General features: G+C 42.0%; 1 protein-coding gene across 5 annotated transcripts in view; it reads left to right on the plus strand.

Annotated features, from left to right (window-relative positions):
- The window catches only part of STARD13 (StAR related lipid transfer domain containing 13), a 518,446-nt gene that overhangs the window by 118,112 nt on the left and 380,968 nt on the right, over positions 1-19,366 (plus strand). For 2 of the 5 annotated variants that reach the window (XM_045016174.1, XM_045016165.1), the window contains exon 3: positions 19,129-19,275. In XM_045016174.1, coding sequence (XP_044872109.1) covers positions 19,129-19,275 — 147 coding nt within the window. Of the gene's footprint in view, positions 1-1,113; positions 1,594-5,524; positions 5,723-19,128; positions 19,276-19,366 lie in introns of those variants that run through there. The other 3 variants (XM_045016200.1, XM_045016181.1, XM_045016191.1) reach the window with 3 other exon arrangements.

The following is a 19,366-nucleotide window of genomic DNA, read 5'->3' on the forward strand; positions in this document are numbered from 1 at the left end:
CAATATAATCACTCCAGTTTCAATTATTTTGGTAATTTATTTCAAAATACCTGTCAGCGATACAGACAACAGCAAAAAAGATTTCCCCAGAAGTAGAGAGTTAAATAAACCCCGACAACAACCCAGTTCCAGTTAGGGGCTGCTAGAGGATGCTGTAGGAGGCTTTGTGGGGCCCACAGGACAGCCAAACCTCACTACCTGATACCAGTAAGCTCCTTAGCCTCTGGCTGGGATTCTCTTAGGGTCACCCTCCCCCCTTACAAAGCTGCAGGAGGGTTAGCCACTAGCTGACCCAGAGGGAGCAGGTCAGAACCCTCTTTCCTGGACAGTGCCCCTCCCTATTTTCTTTCCCTTTGTAAAGAAACTTGTTTTGCCACCTTTGTCTGTTTAGTCTCTGAGATAACATCACTGCATATCCATATTTTCTCTGAGTTGTTACAAACATTTTGCAGTGATGTTAATAACTTGTATCTTATTAGATTTCAAACAATGTATTTATTACATCATCTCTTAAATAAATATCAGGACACCAGCATGTGAGGTGCAGTAGGCCAAGCCTGAGGAGTTGCTGACCCAGAGTAGTGAACCACAAATGGGGCTCCATGTCACAGGCCCTAAGAACAATATGGTCGCTGAAGCTACTGCTGTTCCCTTTGAGAAGGGTAAAGATGTTGGCAGTTTCGTACTTTCACCTCCTCCACCCCCAATACACAGAGGGGATCCTTGCTGCTGCTTCGTTGCAAGGAAGCCTCACTCGTTCATATATCTGGGGTGGCTCCTCGCTGTTTCCTCCTCCCACCCCCATCCCCGCAGGGCTGGGAGCTCCTCCCTGCACCCCCACCCCAGACCCCGACACAGAGCCGGGGGCTCCTCCCCGCTGTGCCCGCTCCGTTCACCCTTCCCCCCCCGGGCTGGGGGCTCTTCCCCGCGGCGCCCTCTCCTTTCCCCCCGGGCTGAGGGCTCCTTCCGGCCGCGCCCTGCCCCTCTCCCTTCCCGCCTCCCGGGCTGGGGACTCCGCCCTGTCTCCGCGGCGCGGCGGTTCTTTTCCGGAACGTTAGGTCGCGCTCTAGGGCTGCAGCCGCTGCCTCACGAGACCGACCACCCGGTGGCGCCACATCCCCGCGAGACAGCAGCGTAGAACCGCTCCTATCCCATGACGTCACACACTGACACGACGGGAAGAGGAACCAGAAGCCCCAGGAAGTGCGCGCGCACCTGAAGAAGGGCGGCCCCGCCCTTCAATCGGAGGGCGTTGTATTCAATATTATTTTACAGGGCTGGTTCGAGCCGGAGCTTTCTGGCCGCGCACGCGCGCTACGGTCTGGGAACGGACTGTTATTGTTCGAAGGGGATGCACGCGCGGGGGAGGGGATCCGTTACAGACACTGTCGAACTAAGGCGCCTATGTGGAAACGGAGGGGCGGGGCTGCGCCCAGAGCTCACGGGGACCATCCCCCTGCCCACCCGCCTCCGTGATGCGCTGCAGGCACCGGTGGCCAGGGCTCTCCCTCCGCCAGCTTTGGGGGAATCTGGTCATGGGGGAGGTACCGGGCGGCCGGTGCTAATGGCGGATTGGAGCCGCCCCGGCCTGTGGTAATGCGCGAGAGGGGGGGCGGGACCTGGCTGCCCAGGCTGCTGTTGATGCTCCTGCCTTGTTTTCTCCTCTAGCCGCGGGCTCGTCAGAGGCCTGTAACCAGACAGAAGCAGGAGTCCCTTCCAGTGTATTTCACCCTGTGCTCCAGCCAGTCTGGGGGCTGGGACCGCCCTGTTTGCAGATGTCATTTCGCAGCAGAGCCTCCCAGTGGCAGGTCCCTGTTGGGGGTTTCACGTGGTGAGAGGAACGGGCTCCCTGTGTGGTCATGCGCAACCCCCCCTCGATAGGCAAAAATATTCCTGCCCAAGCACATCCTCTCCTGTAAGGCGGCACTGAGAACTGCGGCGGTCACGTTTGAAGGTCGGGCTAAATTCCAGCACAAGCGCCTGTGTCCATTGCACAGGGAGCGATGAACTCAGAGCACAAACTGGCAGTGACAGGGAGTCAGTATTTGACCATGGGCATGATATCAGACACCTCTAAACCTCAGATCTGTGGCATGGAAATAATGCCCACCTGTGAGCCTTAACTAAGCTACGTTAGCAAAGGTCTTTGAGGTTCTCAAACAGAAAGTACTCTATAAGTGCGATGTATCATTATAATGCCTGCCTTTCCTGCTTCTCTTTTATAAGATTTTTATAGGTAGAAGTAGAAGGAAAAATGTCAGTTTTCAGTGGACATAAATTAATATAATAAACAAATAGTTCTGCTAGGTCTAAGGCCTGGTATTTTTTTTAATAACATCAATTTTCAGTGGGCTGCTGTTTATCTGCAAGACAACTTATTTCAATAAAAGTAATTGTTTACAGTGTTGTAGGAATATTGATCTCAGGATATTAGTGAGATAAGGTGGAGAGGCAATATATTTTACTGGACCCACTTCTGTTGGTGAGAGAGAAGCTTTCGACCTATACAGAAGAGCTCTGTGTACCTTGAAAGCTTGTCTCTTTCACCAACAGAAGTTGGTCCAATAAAAGATATTGCCTCAGGTTCACCCACCTTGTCTCTAATAAAAGTAATTGTCATTTGAAAGCCATTATTTGGTATTTAGTTGTTAAATAATGTTATGACAATGGGTATGTCTACACTACGGGATTATTCCGATTTTACATAAACTGGTTTTGTAAAACAGATTGTATAAAGTCGAGTGCACGCGGCCACACTAAGCACATTAATTCGGCGGTCTGCGTCCATGTACCAAGGCTAGCGTCGATTTCCGGAGCGTTGCACTGTGGGTAGCTATCCCATAGCTATCCCATAGTTCCCGCAGTCTCCCCTGCCCATTAGAATTCTGGGTTGAGATCCCAATGGAAAAACAGTGTCGCGGGTGATTCTGAGTAAATGTCGTCACTCAATCCTTCCTCCGGGAAAGCAACGGCAGACAATCATTTCGCGCCCTTTTTCCCTGGATTGCCCTGGCAGACGCCATAGCATGGCAACCATGGAGCTCGTTTTGCCTTTTGTCACTGTCACCGTATGTGTACAGGATGCTGCTGACAGACATGATACTGCACTGCTACACAGCAGCATTCATTTGCCTTTGCAAGGTAGCAGAGACGGTTACCATCCCTATTGCACCGTAAATTGGCGATGAGATGACGGTTATCAGTCGTTCTGTACCGTCTGCTGCTATCATGGGTGCTCCTGGCTGGCCGCGCTGAGGTCGGCTGGGGGCGCATAGGCAAAAATGGGAATGAATATGAATGAATATGGGGCAAGTGTACTAGAGAACCAGAGAGCACAGCCGCTCCGTGTCAGAGCCCCAGAGATCCCGCAAAAATGATGAGCTGCATGCCATTCTAGGGGGTGCCCCTGCAACAACCCCACCTGTTGCTTCCCTCCTCCCCCAACCCTCCTGCGCTAGCGTGGCAGTGTCCCCCCATTTGTGTGATGAAGTAATAAAGAATGCAGGAATAAGAAACACTGAGTTTTTAGTGAGATAAAATGAGAGGGAGGAAGCCTCCAGCTGCTATGATAGTCCAGGCAGGACATTAAAGGGGGGGGGAGAGGAGCCCAGCCCCTGCTTCTATGATAGTCCAGGCAGTACAGAATCTTTTCTTTAGACATGAAAGGGAGGGGGCTGATGGAGCTCAGCCCTCAGTTGCTATGATGAGGACCGTTACCAGCCGTTCTGTACCATCTGCTGGGAATGACCAGGAGTCATTCCTATTTTTACCCAGGCACCCCCGTCCGACCTCACCGAGGCCAGCCAGGAGCACTCACAGGATGATGACGAGGACGGCTATCAGTCCTTCTGTACTGTACCGTCTGCCCGGGGATGGGAGGGGAGAGGATGCTGCCGTTTAGTGCTGCAGCACCCTGTCTACCAGCAGCATGCAGTAGACATAGGGTGACATTGAAAAAAGGCGAGAAACGATTTTTTCCCCTTTCGGGGTGGGGGGAAGGGTGTAAATTGACGACATACACCCTGAAACACCCGTGAAAATGTTTTTGACCCTTCAGGCATTTGGAGCCCAGCCAAGAATGCAAATGCTTTCCGGAGACTGCGGGGACTGTGGGATAGCTGGAGTCCTCAGTACCCCCTCCCTCCCTCCATGAGCGTCCATTTGATTCTTTGGCTTTCCGTTACGCTTCTCACGCAGCACTGTGCTGAGTCCCTGCTGTGGCCTCTGTCTATCATAGATTGGAGATTTTTTCAAATGCTTTGTCATTTCGTCTTCTGTAACGGAGCTCTGATAGAACAGATTTGTCTCCCATACAGCGATCAGATCCAGTATCTCCCGTACGGTCCATGCTGGAGCTCTTTTTGGATTTGGGACTGCACCCGTGCTGATCAGAGCTCCACACTGGGCAAACAGGAAATGAAATTCAAAACTTCGCGGGGCTTTTCCTGTCTACCTGGCTAGTGCATCCGCGTTCAGATTGCTTTCCAGAGCGGTCACAGTGGTGCACTGTGGGATACCGCCTGGAGGCCAATACCGTCGATTTGCGGCCACACTAACCCTAATCCAACATGGCAATACCGATTTCAGCGCTACTCCTCTCGTCGGGGAGGAGTACAGAAATCGGTTTAAAGAGCCCTTTATATCGATATAAAGGGCCTCATTGTGTGGACAGGTGCAGGGTTAAATCGGTTTAACGCTGCTAAATTCGGTTTAAACGCGTAGTGTAGACCAGGCGTTTGTGAGAAATGCATATAAATTAGTGGATTCAGCACCTTTTTTGGAGCAGTTATACTTAGGTATTACAAGACAGCGTTGGGCCTCTGTTACACTGAGTCAACCTCACTGACTTCAGTGGAGTTATACTGGTGTGTAACAGAGGAGAATTCAGCCCATAGCATGTAAGATCAACCTGACCCCTCTCTTCTCCTAGACCTTTTTAACATTTTTTTTATATCTTTGTTAATACTTTATTAAATTGGAACAGGACAGTGACATAGAGTTCAATAATGTGAAATAAATCAGAGATGTGTTAACGATTACAGTTATATATATTTAAGAACACTGTGAAACCTTGTGTAATTATATGAATTGGTATGCAAAGTAATTACATTTTATTCATTAACTGTGAGCTCTATCATTGTGGTACTTTTGTTTCTGTAAAAACTGCAAGAGACTTTTAAGCATATGTAATATATTGTTTATCTTTCTTTCATGTGACTTGAAAGGTATCAATAGATATTTAATTCAAAGCAAATATGTAGATCTATTTCAATGTATATTTGAACAGTCCTGAATCCCTTAAGTCCTTTCTTAGGTGTTAACTGCATAAAATTCAGACTTAGACAACTTCAAAGCCTTACATGATCTCACCAACATTTTTTTTTCCTCTCTGTCTTACTCCCTTTAACGCCTTTAGGTCTCCCAGTACTCTTCCCTTACATCTCCTCCTTCGCACTACAGATAGTGTCATACTCATTTTCTGTCAAATATTCTCTTCTCCTTCATATCTAGGATGACCGTATGTCCTATTTTGGTGGGGACAGTCCCTTTTTTAAGCCCTTTCCTGGACGTCTCAACTTTTTTTTTGCCAAAATGGGCATTTGTCCCATTTGCTCTTGCCGACTTGGCGTGCGGTGCGGTGCAGAAGAACATGCAGGGGAGCCCCATGCAGGGTTCCAGTGACCTGCAACAGCCTCGCACATTGTGCTGGGGGTGAGCTCAGGTGAGTGGCTGGGAGCGTCTCATTGTCCTTTTGGGAAATATGATCACCCTATTCATATCCCTCAACCTCAAGAATTTTTCCTTCACTTGTTTTCCCACTATTAAACTTTGCATGCTGTCTCTTTACTGATTTATTTACTTTTATATTTTCTTCTAAATTTTAGATTGCAAGATCTTGAGGGTAAGGAATGTCTTTGGTAGGGCACTGTGCATATTTGTGATCCTATAGAAATATTAAGAATAATTTGTATGCTGCAAATATTCTAATATATACTTAGTAAGAAATAGATTCTAAAGCATTAACAATTCTTAAGAAACCATCAGTAAACTACCACAGAACTTTTCAAACTAGGATTTCTCTGTAAAGTTCTTTAATCAAATATAAACCTCAGAATAGGCTTTCCTCGTTTCATCTTGTGTCTTATCTTGTAGTATCTTATCTTTCTTCATAGTGTGAAGAAGGCCCAACAACAATATTGGCATCTCTTTACTTATTTTCTATTTATATGTAGTATTTTGTAAATTACATTTTTTATAAATGTTGTAGACCGCACATAAATGCAATATTAGTTGTATTCCAAGAAATGGTCAATAACTGAAATAATTGCTATTCCAATTTTCTTGCAATCTGCACTATTTCATACTTACGTAAGAATTTCGTTATGCAACTCAGACAGTTATATAGATGTATAGAAGAGCAATATTTTCAGATCTAAGATCTAATATTACGGTTCCTTATGAGGAGGGGCGGGAACAGTCTTTAAAGGTATTTAGGCAGCTGAAGATACAGATAGTGGGATATTAAAAAGTGCATAGGCACTTAACTCTGATTGGCAGTGCCTAAATACCTTTAAAAATCTGACCTGGAATATTTTGATTGAAGTGTTGACCCTTCATGGATATTTTTGGGAAAATGGCAAAACTTTGCTTCTGCCTGATTTGTTTGTATGCGTTTTCTCTGATTTTTTTTTCTTGGATGTGGAATACAAAGCTATTCGCTGATATGTTGGTTCTTCAATTTCTATCTTTAGTACAAGGGAAATCTTGTCTTTACATCTAGAAAGACACATCATGAAGACAGGAAACATGGCACTTCCTATTTACTAACCTAATCAGAAAGCAAAATGTCAGACACTTTACTGCATAAACTGTTTGCACCATTTTACCAGTTTTACGCCAGAAGGGACTGTATATAGCATGAAGCTATAATGCCTCAGCTTGTGGAGTCATTAGCTCTTACAAGTTATGCATGGTTCGCTGGTCACTGTTTGGAACGGAAATTGCCAAGAAAAATGTTCAGGTTCGTTTTCTTGTCAGTATATCTCTTCCATTGCTAGTGCTCATTGGAGGCAGGGGACCCAGTGCTCCACTGAGGTACACCTATGAAAAATGGTGTAACCGAATGAAGACTCAGCCCCTTGATATTTATCATCAGATAAATATAGAAAATACTGGCTAATGCATTGTTCCAAATTCACTCTGGTTGTATTTGCTGACCTGCATAGGCAGCAAAGCAATAAAACTAGAGGTAACCCTGTGAGCTCCAAATTTGTCATTTAGTTGCATGAGTAAAGCATTCATAAATAGTAAATATAGTGAACATCTATAATATTGCTGCACAGAGTTCAATGATACATTGTGTTGATATTTTAATTTGATAATATGGGGCTTTTAAACCTCTAAGTCAACATCTCTTCCTACTTGATTTGCTTTGGCAGAGATTTTTGTCAAATTCATCCAAATTTTGAGGCTGATCGTCACAGCTCTCCTTCACCAGGTAGTTAGTTGTGTGGCACTATAATTCTGTGCTTGTGGTTTTTGTTTTATGCAAAGCTGACCATACAGAATCCTTTGAGCCCAAGAACACTTGCAGGAAAATACCCTTCTGTAAATTGAAGTATGGTGTTCAATTATATTTCATAGTGCTCATGATGATAAAGTTACCATTTTGCTGTAGTAAGTAATTTTTGATAGAGTGAAGCATAACTGGTGGAGTCTGATACCTTCCTGAGCAGTAAAACATCTGGGCATTCTTGGTCACTAATTTTGATATTCAAGAACAATCTAATGTCTCTTGAAGACAATGCCAAGAGAGATATGAATGGGCCAAACTCAGAAGTTTGAGTATGGAGCAGGTGTAGATGGGATGTGAAAAGGAGAGTTCAATTGTTTAAAGGTGAAGAAAATAGTGGAAGAGATAATGCTGAGGGGGCACTGGTTCTGAGGTAGCTGAAGATGGGATAAGCCAAGAGAATCATTCATATGCTAAACAGGAGCAGATGTCAGTAAAGAAAACTTGTCTGGTTGTTTGTGTCTGAAATAGATTGCGGTCCGTTAAGCTTGGTATTGAGTGAGGAAAAACAGGCAGGACCAGAATAACAGTAAAAAGCCAAGTGGCTGCGTTTATTTGGGGGATAATTACAACTTGGGCCGGGGGAGTAGGCAACTTTGGCTGGAATGGTATCAAAAGTACATACACACCCCAAAACACAGTAATAATGCACTTTATACTGCTCACCACACCACACCAAATAGGCAGACACACCAATCTTACAAGATAGGAATCGGGTTCGTCAGGGCGGTACCCGGTGCAACATAGAACAGAGACCCACGGGCCACTGCCTCAGCCACCCTTGCTTTCACACTAAGGGTAACCCAGAGTGTGGTGCGGCTGCAGCTGGGCAGATTTCACTCACTCAGACCGCGGGGACGGGAACCCCTTGGTCTGCTAATCTCCAGGTGGAGACAGCTCCCAGATTCATGCACTCCGGACAAAGACAGAGCAGTGATTCACACACATAAAACAGTTTGCAATTAACAATTTACTAACAACTGGAACAACTATACAAGCTAGCTAAGCAATTGTGCAATTCTGAGCTCATTAATACAATCCTGATATCCTGAGTAGATACTTGGTACCGAGTTAGGGAGGGGAAAAATAAGAGGCTAGATAAGCTAACTGTCAGACATCAAAAAGCAAATACCGCACTTCAGGCGCAGCTGACCAGCAGAACAGACACCGGAAGCATGACGAGCTGACAGGGATCGGGTCCAAACGACAACAAATCCAAACGATATGACACGAGCGCGCTTTACCGGGAGGAAACCCTGGCCGAAAGGTTGATCAGGTCCTTCAGCTAACACGCGGATACTCCACACAAATTTTGGGGGGAAACCTAGTTTTATTGAGAGGTCTCACTCCCTCGTATCGGTATCTGATTGGCTCCCTGGTCCCTCCTCCCTCCAGGCTCCGAGCAGTTGCCACCCCACGTCAGCAGGATTTGCACACGGCACACTGGAGTTGACAAGTAAACAAGCTTGACCCTTAGATGACTGGGTCCAAAAAGAGCGGGAAAGTGAGTCGCTGGGCAGGATTAACCTGACCTCCAGACGACTGGCCCAAAAAACAGGTTGCCGGGCAGAACCAGGCCTTCACACACAGAACTAGCCTGACCTTTAGATGGCCCAGCAGGAGAGAGAAAAAAAAAGAAAAAACAGGAAAACATACACAGCCAGTGTTGCTGGGCAGGATTGAGTCTCTGCCCTCTCCTATATACAAGAACCTAGTCCAAGATGGAGGCAGTCCTGTCCTTTTAACAGGACAAGATGGCCGTGGACCGACAATTGGCCATTCAAAGCCATAACTTTGTATCGGATTGCGACAGTTTGGATGCCAATTCCATAGCGTGTGTTGACAATGCAAATTTGTCAGCCAGTTTGTGAAATTCAGTGTTGCCTGACAAGACATCATTGTTTGTTAGAAGGTGAGGATGTTTTGTTGCAGGCAATGTGAACTGAAGAAAAGTTTGTTTTGTTTTGTTTTTTAATAAATTTGTTAGAACAAACCAAACTTTCTATTTTCTGTTTAAAAAATACCCCCCGTTTCCAACCAATGTCATTTTTAAAAAGAAAATTCCTTCCTCAACATTAATTTTCTTTTTAAAAATCAGAGTTCTTATTTATAGATTACTGCTCTTCAAAGGTTCCATGGCTGCATGCTAATGTTTGAAAGGCTTTGCTTAGCACCAAGAGAGCACTTCTGGGAGAACTAAGACACAAGCAATGGGGGTGTTCTTAAAAACACCTGGGACTCAAGGACTGGGCTTCCCCATGTCCTTATTTCATATAGCGCCAGTGTCCATAACACAGCCCTCAAAACCTATAAATCAACTGCAAATTAAGGACCAGATTTACCAGTGTACTTCAGCTGTTTTGCACTGGTGATGCCAGGCAGCTGTAAACCCACCTTCATTGGCCCGTGTGCACTGGCTGCTTTGCACTACTCTGGTGTGCATCTGCCTTTAAAAGTTCAAATAAAAGAAAAAAAATTAAGATATTACATATTTTCAAATCATAATATCACATGGTAACATGATCTTTGGGTTTCTTGTTATTTCTCAGGTATGAAATTTTTGATCATTTAAAAAAAAAAAGGAAATTCCAAGATCTAAAACTACATTAAGATGGCATTAAGGTTGAGTATGTATAAGTAATTTAAAGGTAAAAAAATATTACAGGACAGTTGTATCCCTAAACTAAGCATTACAAACCTAGGAAATGTAGAGTTAAGGTTACTGTTAAATCTAAACATGTTAGGTTCTGGAAATGCACAGTTAAGGAACCCAAAGATGCTGAATTCTGGGCTGTAGTGACACCATGATGCGGGAAAAGGGGCCAAAAAACCCCAACCCTATGTAATGTACCTTTAAAATCAGTTAAAACTAATCTTGGGCCACAAACACCAAAATGTCTTAATCATAATCTTTTGATTATGCATAATGTCACTGCAAGAGAACTGATTTGGAGAACTATGTAGTTCAAAAACCAAAACATCCTTAGGAACATATACACAAAGGAGAAAGTGGTTGGCCAGCCAGGAAAAACAAATCGTCATACTCACATTCAGGTGTGTTTAGGGAGGGTTCATATTATTAAAATTAGGTTACTTTTCTCTTCGTGTAAAAGGCTTTTTCTGTTAAAGTTAAAAAAAATCAGGTTAAACCTTTAATATTTTTAAATTGGGGAAAGGGCTAGGATTGCAGCAGCACAACTGGTACAAATACTTTCCCCCTCCCCACTGTATTTGGGGCTAATAGTATCCAAATCATACTTATGTTTGTTTTGGAAGATTTGGCAAAAATAGGTTATCTCAGACCTCACATACTGAATCACAGAAGAGCCAAAGAATATGTTTTTTAATTTCTATGCTTGGCCCTCCATTAAGCTGTGCTTACGGTCACTAGAAGATATACATGTCAGAAAAAGCAATAGAGGTTGCAGCATTTTGTAGTGTGCATGTCAAAAAGCAAAAGTTAAAAAAAATTGGTAGGGGGTAGGTGACATTGGGCTAAGTGGAATCTTCCTAATGTATATGAGTCACCTAGCTATGTACTCCCCTGTTTGGTCTTACTCTTGCTATCAGGCAGGAATAATGTGGCTGCTGAACAGTACTCTCATTAGTGCAAGATTGGATTCTCTTGTCCTCATCACTTTTCATCTTGTGTTTAAGCACTGCACACCTATGTTATGCAGGATAAAGCCCAAATGTTCACCACATGCTGACTGAGTAGCCTGATGTTCAGAATTGAATAACTTCCAAAATATGGTGCTCTCTTCAAAATTCCAGTCACCAGTGATTGCTGAAATCTAATGAACAATCATGATTTGTGGAGATATAACAAAGCATTTTATAATCAGAGAAAATGCTGAAATTTTTATTTTCAAATGGGCTTGGACAATTCACCTTAAATTTAGAATCAAACATCTGTGCTGAGTTTTCTCTTTCTCACATCCTTGCACTCCGGTATACACCTTCTTACCTTCTTGTATGCACATTTCTAATTTGATAATTTTAGAAGGGTAGCAAAAAATATCAAGAAATATTTACAGATATGGTATACAAAACTGAAAAGTTGTAGTTAAGGCTGCAGTTAAGACCATAACAGAGAAGTTTACCTTAATTGCTTTGGCATAATATGTGTATAGTAATCCTTTTTGGAGGAGAATGCTACATATTAGTTACTACTCTTAAATGTAAATACCTAATGTAATTGTGTGTTATGCATAAAAGTTCCCTTTAGAAATCTGTTATGCTCAATAAGGAAGTAGGGCTGTCAAGTGATTAAAAAATTAATTGTGATTAATCGCTCGATTAATCATGCTGTTAAACAATAATAGAATACCATTTCTTTAAATATTTTTGGATGTTTTCTACATTTTAAAGTACTGATTTCAATTACAACACAGAATACGTCTACAGTGCTCACTTTATATTTATTTTTTATTATAAGTATTTGCACTGTAAAAAAACCAAAAAAAATAGTATTTTTCAGTTCACCTAATACAAGTACTGTAGTGCAATCTCTTTATCATGAAAGTTGAACTTACAAATGTAGAATTACATACAAAAAAAGCATTAAAAAATAAAACAACGTAAAACATTAGACCCTACAAGTCCACTCAGACCTACTTCAGCCAATTGCTCAGACCAACAAGTTTGGTTGCAATTTGCAGGAGATAATGCTGACCACTTCTTGTTTACAAGTCACCTGAAAGTCAGTACAGGTGTTCTCATGGCATGGTTGTAGCTGGCGTTGCAAGATATTTACGTGCCCGATGCGTTAAAGGTTCACATGTCCCTTCATGCTTCAACCACCCTGATGACGGATTCTTCTTGATAACGATCCAAAGCAGAGCAGACCAACACATGTTCATTTTCATCATCTGAGTAGATGCCACCAGCAGAAGGCTGATTTTCTTTTTTGATGGGTTGGGTTCTTTAGTTTCCGCATCTGAGTGTTATTCTTTTAAGACTTCTGAAAGCATGCTCCACACCTTGTCCCTCTCAGATTTTGGACAGCACTTCAGATTCTTAAACCTTGGGTGAGTGCTGTAGCTATTTTTAGAAATCTCACATTGGTACCTTTTTTATGTGTTTTGTCAAATCTGCTGTGAAAGTGTTTTTAAAATGAACATCTGCTGGGTCATCATCCGAGACTGCTATAACATGAAATATTTGGCAGAATGCAGGTAAAACAGAACAGGAGACATACAATTCTTCCCCAATGACTTCAGTCATAAATTTAATTAACACATTATTTTTTTAATGAGCATTATCAGCATGGAAGCATTTCCTCTGGAATGGTGGCTGAAGCATGAAGGGGCATACGAATGTTTAGCATATTGGGCACATAAATACCTTGCAACACTGGCTACAAAAGTGCCATGCAGACTCCTGTTCTCACTTTCAGGTGACATTGTAAATAAGAAGCAGGCAGTAGTAACTCCCATAAATATAAACAAACTTGTTTGTCTTAGCGATTGGCTGAACAAAAAGTAGGACTGAGTGGACTTGTAGTTTCTAAAGTTTTACTTTGTTTTCAGTGCAGTTATGTAACAAAAAAACTACATTTGTAAGTTACACTTTCATGATAAAGAGATTGCACTACAGTACTTGTATGAGGTGAATTGAAAAATGCCATTTCTTTTGTTTATCATTTTTACAGTGCAAATATTTGTAATAAAAAAATATAAAGTGAGCACTGTACATCTTGGATTCTGTGTTGTAATAGAAATTGATATATTTGAAAATGTAGAAAAACATCCAAAATATGTAATAAATTTCAGTTGGTATTCTATTGTTTAACAGTGTGATTAATTGCAATTAATTTTTTGAGTTAATCACATGAGTTAACTGCGATTAATCAACAGTTCTATATGGCAGGTGTAAATATACAACTATTTTGAGCATAAGAGAATGCATTGTAGCCCCAATTACTTAGAAAATGGTTATAAAACATCCTCTCTGGGTCTGGTCCTGCTGTCTTCTGGCGGGCAAAACTGCTGCTACTAATTTCAGGGTTGGGTTGTATCTCTATACAAAACTCCCTTTGAGAATCTGGGGAATGCGTGAGTGGAACCAAGAGGCAAATGTGGTATTGAGTCACTGGAATACTTTCAGTAAGTCATTTATTTGGGATTTTCTCCATAGATCAGAGAGAATTTGCCCTTGAATGTATGTTTATATATACGTATATGTAAAAATACAATACATACACACACACAGAGAATATGGCATTGGTGTTTTTGATCTAGGGTTCAGTCATTTATTTTATTAGTGAATGACTACATAGTTGTACATTACACTTACATTAAAACAATTGGCTTATTGAAATTGTCTGAACTGAAAAACACAAGACATCAATAAAATCTAGAGTTGTGCAACCTTCCCATAACCCCAGTGCATGTATGGCTCAAATTGAAAGGCTTTCTAATTTGAGTATATGATGAGATCTGGCTGCAAGGGTAACTCTGACCCCGGCATATTCTATAAGAACTTATTCATTTCTGCCACATTCCTTCAGTTTAAGTTTAGATTTGCTGGCAGTCACCATGCCTATTGCAACAAGCTTCACATGCAAAATATTGAAACAAATGTGCCTTTTATCACAGATGTTTTTGCTGAATAGGATTACTGAAGAAAACTAAGAAGCCACAAAACAGGGTGCAGAACCTTTTCTGTCCCAGAGGCATAAACTGCCATACTGAATGTCTGGAATGTATTTACTTCTCATTCTGAGAAAAGAACAAATTGTTTTGTAGATTATGGGAAAAACTCTTGTGCTTCATTTCCACCTGTGCATTCTCACTGACTGCAATGGCGTTCTATGTGTGCAAGTGAGCACAGAATGTAATCTTATATGCTTAATGTTTCTTAGATTAGATTCACTTACTGTTAAAAAAACAAACAAAAAAACCAGTGTTGATCTCTGTTAGGAAACAACAGGCTGTAACTATATTTTATGTTTGGTTGATTATCCAGTATGTCTCACTAAGTTTGGTGCAGTTCGGTTAATTCTACATATGTAGTAACTTCAGGGGCGGCTCTACCTTTTTGGCCGCCCCAAGCAGTCATGCGCGGGAGGCGCCCCGGAGCCGCGGGAGCAGCGGACCTCCCGCGGGCATGACTGCGGAGGGTCCGCTGGTCGCGCGGCTCGGCTGGACCTCCGGACGGTTCGCAGGTCCGGCGGCTCCGCTGGAGCTGCCGCAGGCATGCCTGCGGGAGGTCCAGCCGAGCCGCTGGACCAGCGAACCGTCTGCAGTCATGCCTGCGGGAGGTCCACTGGAGCCGCGGGACGAGCGCCCCCTCCGCAGTCATGCCTGCGGCAGGTCCGGTCGTCCCGGGGCTCCGGTGGACCTCCCGCAGGCATGACTGCGGCAGGTCCGCCGGCCCAGCCTGCCGCCCCCCCGGGAAAGGGCCGCCCCACGCACGTGCTTGCCGCGCTGGGGTCTGGAGCCGGCCCTGAGTAACTGTAACTTTCTGAAGCATAATAATACATTGGTAGTCTTCTGTTCTCTGTTTAAGCACAGATCTTATCACTAGCAAGGGATTACATATTTCATTGATTTTATACTTATCACACAGGAATATTTTCCCCCACATTTAGTGGTGAATCCAATCCTCACTGTGTAGCCTGACTATTTCAGTGAGGTGATAGATATTCACAACACAAAGGAATCCACTCCGCAGGCCAGTGTGCCTGCTCTTGCCTACTAGTGATGTAAACTTCATACTCTAAGTGTGCCCACTCCACAGAGCAGATAGCCTGGGAAGAACTGCACCAGAATGGATCCTCTAGCCTCTCTCTTCTGTTCCGACACTATGCCCAAACACACACTGGTGTGAAGGGAGGCCCCATGGAGCTAGGCTCCACACAACATAGGAAGTGTTCCCATATGCCCCCCTCCAAAACTCTACACCAATTCAATTTCCATGAGGCCCTCTGCACCCACAGGTATAGTCACAGACTCAGCTGAACCAATTTGGTTCCAATGAATGGGAGAGATTTTGAGAGTTTATGCAGAGATGTGCACCCACCACCTCTTGGGCAGACAATGGACTAAGGCAAGTTGTTGATGCTGCCCTTTACTAAAGTAGAGTGGGGACACAAAGATCACTGAAGACAATCCAGCCTGAAGGCGTGAATAGTAGCTATGGAATGGAGTCACTGCTGCTCCAAAGCTTGTGAGGTGAATCTGCCATTTCTGTTGAACTCAGAGATCTCAGGCACCCAAGTCAGTTATCCAGGCTAGGCACTGGGGAATGGATTTGGTCCTTTATGATTGAATTCAGTGCAATGTCTTCTGTTACAAGTCCTACTGTGGAAGCTCTGTGTACCGTTAGTTTTTTGCAATTCAGCAATAATTTGAGGCAGCATAAGAAAATATATGGGCTATCAACAATTGTTCCAAATGCAGTTTTTGTGCCAAATTTCCAATTAGCGGATGCCATTTTATTAACTAGACCTATTTAGTTTTATCCTATATAATAATGAAAACCCATTTTCTCCTCTTCCCCTTAATTTAATGGATATGATTTAGAGTTTTATTGAACTAGAAAAGAACAAATCTTAATGGAGGAATCAAAGAGTTTTACTTTTTGGGAACTCTTTACAGCTTGTATTTCTTAGCTCCTTGACTACAATTTCTGCCTCTCCGCTAATAAACTTTATATGAAGAATGCAATGGTTTGTTCTTGGTATTTCTTTAAAAGAAAAAGTAAACTTATTTGTAAAAATGGTTTAAAGATATTTATCAGCTATATTAATCAGCTATTGGTAATTGTTGAATAAATACAAAGACATATTGATTCAAGAGGTAAATACTTCCCAAGACAAAGGCAAGGTTGATACTTTCCTCCCAGGACAATAAATCTTGTTTTCTGCCACATTAGTTGATATATTGGCTATTGTGACATACATTTAGAATATCTTAATAAGAAATATCCGTAAATCTTACTCGCTCTCTTTTATGGACTGGAACCTCAAAAGTAGAGCACTTTTTTTCTCTCTCTCTAACTTTCCAAAAGAAAGATTAGAGTCCCAGAAAAAAACATTATTTTATTCTTAAAAGGTAAGTAATATTTTTTCTGGATTTCTAATTGAATCTTTGCATGTTTGTTACCTGGATGGTCAATATAGTCTTCATAGAACTCATTGAGGTCAGACACAATTTACTCATTTCTGTATGTAAACTGACTCATTAGCATTGTCCCATATCTGATTACCACTAACTTTGGAGCAAGACAATTTTTATAAAATTGTTTTGTCAATTTATATCTCAATAATGTCTAGAAACTTCAGATTGGATTTTTCCATTAGATTTTGGTAGACTACTAAATCTGTTTTTTGTTTTTACTTGTTTGAGGCATTTTGAAGAAAATATTCACCCTTTCCTTAGTTTTGTAAAGACAAAGTTATCAAGATGCAAAAATTCAGTAAAATGCAAGACCTTTACTTTGATTTAGAAATTGACATTGTAGAAGTACCAAATATTGACACTATATCTTATATAAGACCATCTCACTCAAACAGAATGTGGCATGACAATTTCTTTTTTGTAGTGTCTCTTTCTGCGTAATGTATATTGTGCTTGTCCCTAAAAATAATATAAAAAGTTTTGTAAAATACAATAAAGAATAATATAGGAATATATCCAAGTAATGTAATTTTGAATAGATACAAATCTGATCTTCACTACAGTTTAGGACTTTTGACAGAACCCCTGGAAAAAACATTCACTGTTATGAATAATAAAAATACTTAAACTATGTTTGGAAAAAATAGTGACATTATGTCCAGTTTTCTGTTCTCTGAAGCTAATGCTAAATAAATACAAATAGAGCCAAAACTATCTACCTAAGTAAGGAAGCATGGTTTTCTTGTTCAGACACAGGACTGGGAGTCTGAAGATCTGGGGCATTATTCTTCTTTCCCTTATTCTGGTGCAAATCAGGAATAACTCCATTAGGGACAAGGTAGTTACAGTGGTGTAATACTGATGTAAGATGAGAATTCTTCTCCTAGATTCTATTTCTGCCTGTGTTGTGTGACTGTGAGCAAGTTACTGTCCTCTCTGTGTCCCACTTTCCAGCCCCCACAAAGGAAATGATTCACCAAGAGGATATATAAAATGGGACTAATAATACTTACCTAGCACACAGGGATGTTGTGTGGCTTGGCTCTTTAATGTCTGTAAGGTATTTTGAGCTGTTTGGAAGGACAGTGCTATTTTGCTGCAAAGTAATATTAGTAATGTTAATATTAGTGTGCACAGTCTATTAAAATTGACTTGTGAAATGATGTTTATATGAAAATATACATAGCCAAAGTAAGCTGGGTGAAAGAAGAATAAACCAAAGCAGCTCAAGATAGGGAATAGTTTGCACTATCCAGAAGGGGCTGGCTTTGATGACAAGGGAATCCTTCAGCTGCAATTGCTATGATTCTTGTGGCCTCATATTTAGAAATGTTTCACGTAACTAACAATTTGAACATAGAAGAACAGGAGCTAGTTCCTCGGGTCTAAGATCCGTAACCTTTGCATTGCCGCATCTTCCTAATCTGGTGGCCCCCAAGAGCCCAATTTTGCGCCCCCCCCCAATTAAGAGTAGTCTCAGAGTAAGTCTAATTTGTGCTCAGTTTCATATTCTCCCTAAAGGTCATTCTGGCATTTGGCATTCAATGAAGTGCAATAGCCCTCCAGCCATGCCCCCTTCACTGGTCTGAGTCATAATGCTAGCATTTGATGGTGTGAGTTACTCTTTATAGGCATCTGGAAAGAAGTGGGCCTTTAGGAGTGATTTGAATGAGGAGAGGGAGGGAGACATGGTGCTCTTGGGATTTAGAGTCATTGCATATATAGGAAGATGGCTGAAGAGGAATAAGCAGAGGGGTTTGAATGGACATGATGTGGTTCAATAGATGTCCAAAGATGACAATTTTAGCAGCTGTGCTTTGATGGATTAAAGACTCCCACATGGAAAGAAGTAATATATATATATCAGGGAGGAGGTTGCAACAATCAAGGCAGAAAAATCAATGGGAAGTAGAGTAGTGTTTTGACCAGACAGACTTTCAAATTGATCTGAAGGAAAAAGCAGCAAGATTTGATGATAGCCTGGATGTATAGTAGGAGGGAAAGTAAGGAATTCAGGATGACCTTCAAAGTTATGAGGGTAAGTGACAAAGAGAATAGGGATGTTGTCCACTCCGATGGAGAATGTTGGAAATAGAAAGGATTTTAGAAATAAATAAGAAAGAAGGTTCTTCTGGGGCATTCTGAGTTTGAACTGACAGTGGATCATCCCAGATGATATGTCAGAGACACATTTGGATGTGCACAACTGGATGGAGTGTGACTGGTCAGATATAAAGAGCATCTAACGTGTCAACAGGATAGAAATAATAGTTGAAGCCTTCTAAGTAGATGAGGTCAACCCAGGATAGGCAGAGAGTTGATCATCCAGACTTTGTTGGGGTTTTTTGGAGTGTAGTTTTAAAAACAAATCTACAAATCATGAAGAGCTTTAATATTTTCAGACTTCATGTGTGTTTGGTTTTCTTTTAGACCCAACCAGAAAAAGGATCTGAGTGGTCAGATTCTATGTCATCTCTCATGAAGAAACTGGAACAATTGAATTTAGATATTGAAGAGGCTCTCAGTGCTGGCTCTTCTCCTTCCAGCACTCCTTCTACCAAAAAGCGCAAACAGCCGGTAAGAATGCACACCCCATTACAGAATGTGACAGATTTTTAAAACCTTGTAATTAGATTTTAGTCAAGGAGGGGTGTTCAGATCCAGACCA

This window comes from Mauremys mutica, chromosome 1 (assembly GCF_020497125.1).
Source record: "Mauremys mutica isolate MM-2020 ecotype Southern chromosome 1, ASM2049712v1, whole genome shotgun sequence".
In the NCBI taxonomy this organism is placed as follows: Eukaryota; Metazoa; Chordata; order Testudines; family Geoemydidae; genus Mauremys; species Mauremys mutica.